A 3399-nucleotide genomic window follows, 5' to 3' on the forward strand; every position below is an offset into this window, starting at 1 on the left:
CCAAGATGTCTTTCCTTTTATGGAAGTATATTTGGACTCTATTCAGGAAATATCAATATACACTGACTACTTGTGACAGGAACTGCTTCCTTATTCACCAGCATTGTGCTAAATAACATCCATTAATAACTTGAAAGAAACAAAGGACACATTACAAGTATGGATACAAATTCTTAGGCAGCACTGCTGTAGAGTACTAAGATGCTGCAGAGTACTAAGATGTTGCAAAAATTAAAAAAATTGGGCTTAAATAGTAACATTTTAAGTCAGAATATAAATCACAGAACATTTAAATATTTTAGCAGCTAAACTGATGTCATTCTACAATGTATTATAATAACTACTTAAAACATTCCAGTGCATAAATAAATGAAAATAATACATGTATACCAGCAGTAAATTAATAGAAAAATAGCAACCACTAAAATAATTCCAATGCTCATTTTAAAATTGATACATTATTTAAGTTCTTTTCTTGATCCTATTATTCAGTAATAATAATAATCATAATGTATCAATTAATAATCTCACTTATATAAGTAGCAGCTGTTGTCTCTCCTACTTTACCAACAGCAATAGCTAATCTGTCCCATGTTGCTTCAAAGCTACCTTTCAGCCATGATGCTAAACATTCTCTAAGGCATTGGTCAGGATCTCTATTGTATCTAGTCTCAATTGTCTTGAGATCATCGTAAAACAGACCCAAGTGGAGACCAAGATCAATCCATTTAGTAGTTTGAAAGTGACCATCTTTTAACACTTCCAATATCTCTGCTAGATTCCTGATACTCAATAAAACTATTTAAATAAATTAGTGAGAGTAAGTGCTTCATCATGTGTACCTTTTTGTTGATCATCTTTGGACTTGCTGATCTGAGTAATTGAAGAGTGACTGGCCTCATTTGCTGATTTAGTCTTTGGAACTGCACAAAAATATGAAACAACACTCATAGAAACCAGCATATACTTACTAGTATCATCATTATTAGCATCTTTCAATGCTGGTGGAGTCTAAAATTATAATAATGCAAAGCTCATGTATTAATGTTATATACATGTACCTCTTTTTCTAAATTTTTTCTTTCTTCCTTGAACCACAGTGACTCCTTGATGGTTAAGGAACGAGGAATTCTTTCCATTTTACAGTAAACAGGATCAGAGCTTGTCTTTTCAGCGCCGATGTCTTGAATGTAATGGATGTCACTGGAAGGACTGCACTGACAAACGTATTGTATTCTTCTTGATGATTGATGAGGATTGTGACCATGGTGAAGAGTTTTTTCAACCTTTTGGCAACATTCATCCAATAACTTCAATATTTTTTGACAAACTAATTTGAGAGAAACAGGATGACTACTCTCAGGGGCATATCGCAACACATCAATTTGAATAGCTTTATTAACATCAGTGAGAACAAAATCATCAGAAGGATGACCATATGAGAAGCAGACACGATTACGATAAATACTTCTTATTTCAACTTTAGAGGTTCGATTCAGTAGTTGATTAAAGAAACCAGACGCAGGTACAGCATAAGTATAATCACTTTCAAAATTGAGCTCAACATTGGCATTAGTAGCAACAGCAGTTGCTAAACGAGTGAAGAAGCCAGGAGGTACATATCCAGTGGAGAATGTAATGTGCACAGGTGAGGCTCTTAGCTTAAAACCAGGTCGTACTTCATTAGGATCGCCTGTGTATCCTGGTAGCACTGCTGGAAGAAAATACTGCTTGAATCTGCTATCATAAAGCTCAGTTTGAACTTGAGCTGCAAGACGAAAATGAACTAAAAGTTCAATTATTTCTTCTGGATCAATACCACTTGACTGCCATACTTCTTGATAGAGTGGTTGAACAAGAACACCATTATTTCTTAACACATACCATCTTCTTGTTCCACTCCATCCTTCTTCACATCCTTCTAGTGTGAATACCTTCCCAATGGTATCAACAAACCATTTTGGATTGAGAATTACTTTATTCTTCAGACATTCTATTTGAGGATAGTATAGTACAGCTCCCAGCTCATGGTAGAATTTCAATACTTCAGGAACATCAGTTGCTGGTATATGACATGCCACTCCAATGGCAATAGCATCAGATACACTAATGACATTCTGCTTTAGCTCTTGAAAAGCTTTACGAAAAAGAACCCAATTGACAGGTGTTGGAACAACTAACTTTTCAATAAAGTCACCAATAGCTTTGCGTAATTTTTTTATGCTTGGATCTTCTTTTTCACCTCTGCCTGAGGTCGTATTATCAATGATTAGCACATCTTTAATAAGATCTGAGAACTCTTTCTTCTCAAACAGAAACTGGATTTGCTTCTTTACTTGATTTCTCTTCCATTTTGCTTTTAGCTTGTCACCACGAGTGCCAATACAATAGAGACTAGGAGAAGTATCATCTTTGTTGTGCTTCACGAGGTGACTGTGTATTGTAGACATCCATTTGGCCATTAGATCACTCGTGCTTTCATTCACTACCTCATCAAACAGCATTTCACCATCAGGAGTATTCTGACGTGACTGCCATCTTTCCTTGATATCCTTTGAAGCATCAAACAGGAGGAGAAACATTGTGCGAGGAGTGAGGAAGGCTGGGAGAATCTCAAGGAACACTGGCTGACCACCACAATCCCATATATGAAGAAATGGCTAAAAATTAATACAAAATAGAGTACAGTACACATATTACTCACTTGAACAACTAATTTTGCCATCTTGTTACGTGTTCTGTTAGTTCTTTTAAGTATAGATTTGATACCACTATCTACATTTACAATGGAAACTTCAGAACGAATAGAAAAAAATGCATCATAAAAATATCGTGAGAGTGATTTAAGTGCATGGTGTGACGATGGTTTAGAATGACTGGATCCAAGCAAATGTGCAAGTTCTTCAATTTCATCTTCTTCTGTGGCTTCTCTCCATTTTTTTTCTTTCATTGTTTGCCACTCATGTCCAAATGGTCGTACAGAGGATACATCAGATACAATGGTGCTTGTAGTATGAGGATTGAAAGGTTCTTCCATTAATGAACGCTTGAGAGATGTCTTGCCAGTACCAGCTGATCCCAGTAACATAAGACGAGCATACGCTACATCAGCACTTCCTTGTTCTTTGAGAGCTCTTTCATAAACAGCTAGTATTTGGATAACAGGTTATAGGTATCAACATCAATAATTCTTGCATACATATATAAAAATAATAGAAAACCATTCAAAGTGTCTTACAAGCAATTAAGTCAGTGGTGTATGCATAAGTATTATGACAATACATGTATATAGCCTATTATGGGTAGTTTTGGCAATTTACTTACTTAAATCCTATAAAATTAATGCCAGGAACTATTTCTTAAAAAATTAACTTCACATATCTCACAACTTACTGGCTA

The 3399-nt window shown here is 35.3% G+C and overlaps 1 protein-coding gene and 1 long non-coding RNA gene across 2 annotated transcripts; both read right to left on the minus strand.

Moving 5' to 3' along the window:
• Positions 1–341: 341 nt before the first annotated feature.
• On the minus strand, positions 342–2725 carry LOC109586403 (uncharacterized). Its single transcript, XM_020002589.1, has 6 exons — positions 2705–2725; positions 1062–2660; positions 972–1011; positions 843–923; positions 532–798; positions 342–481 (listed from the first exon to the last, which is right to left on the minus strand). Exons 1-6 carry the CDS (start codon positions 2723–2725, stop codon positions 459–461), a joined length of 2031 nt encoding a protein of 676 aa, XP_019858148.1. The 3' UTR covers positions 342–458.
• A 36-nt stretch (positions 2726–2761) lies between these two features.
• LOC109586409 (uncharacterized) lies at positions 2762–3399 on the minus strand. The gene is made up of 2 exons (XR_002187020.1): positions 3325–3399; positions 2762–3147 (listed from the first exon to the last, which is right to left on the minus strand). It is a non-coding gene; the product is annotated as an uncharacterized LOC109586409 (long non-coding RNA).

The sequence above is a fragment of the Amphimedon queenslandica genome, unplaced genomic scaffold, assembly GCF_000090795.2.
Source record: "Amphimedon queenslandica unplaced genomic scaffold, v1.1 AMPQUscaffold_12880, whole genome shotgun sequence".
Classification (NCBI taxonomy): domain Eukaryota; kingdom Metazoa; phylum Porifera; class Demospongiae; order Haplosclerida; family Niphatidae; genus Amphimedon; species Amphimedon queenslandica.

Bases quoted from the DNA above. Each gene is read 5' to 3' on its own strand.
- LOC109586403 (XM_020002589.1), bottom strand. From the start codon at position 2,725: ATGGCAAAATTAGTTGTTCAA. The intron at 799-842 runs GTACACATGATG...TTATTTAAATAG, and splicing joins CAAAGATGATCAACAAAAAG to TTTTATTGAGTATCAGGAAT. The intron at 482-531 runs GTGAGATTATTA...ACTGAATAATAG, and splicing joins AACAGCTGCTACTTATATAA to GATCAAGAAAAGAACTTAAA.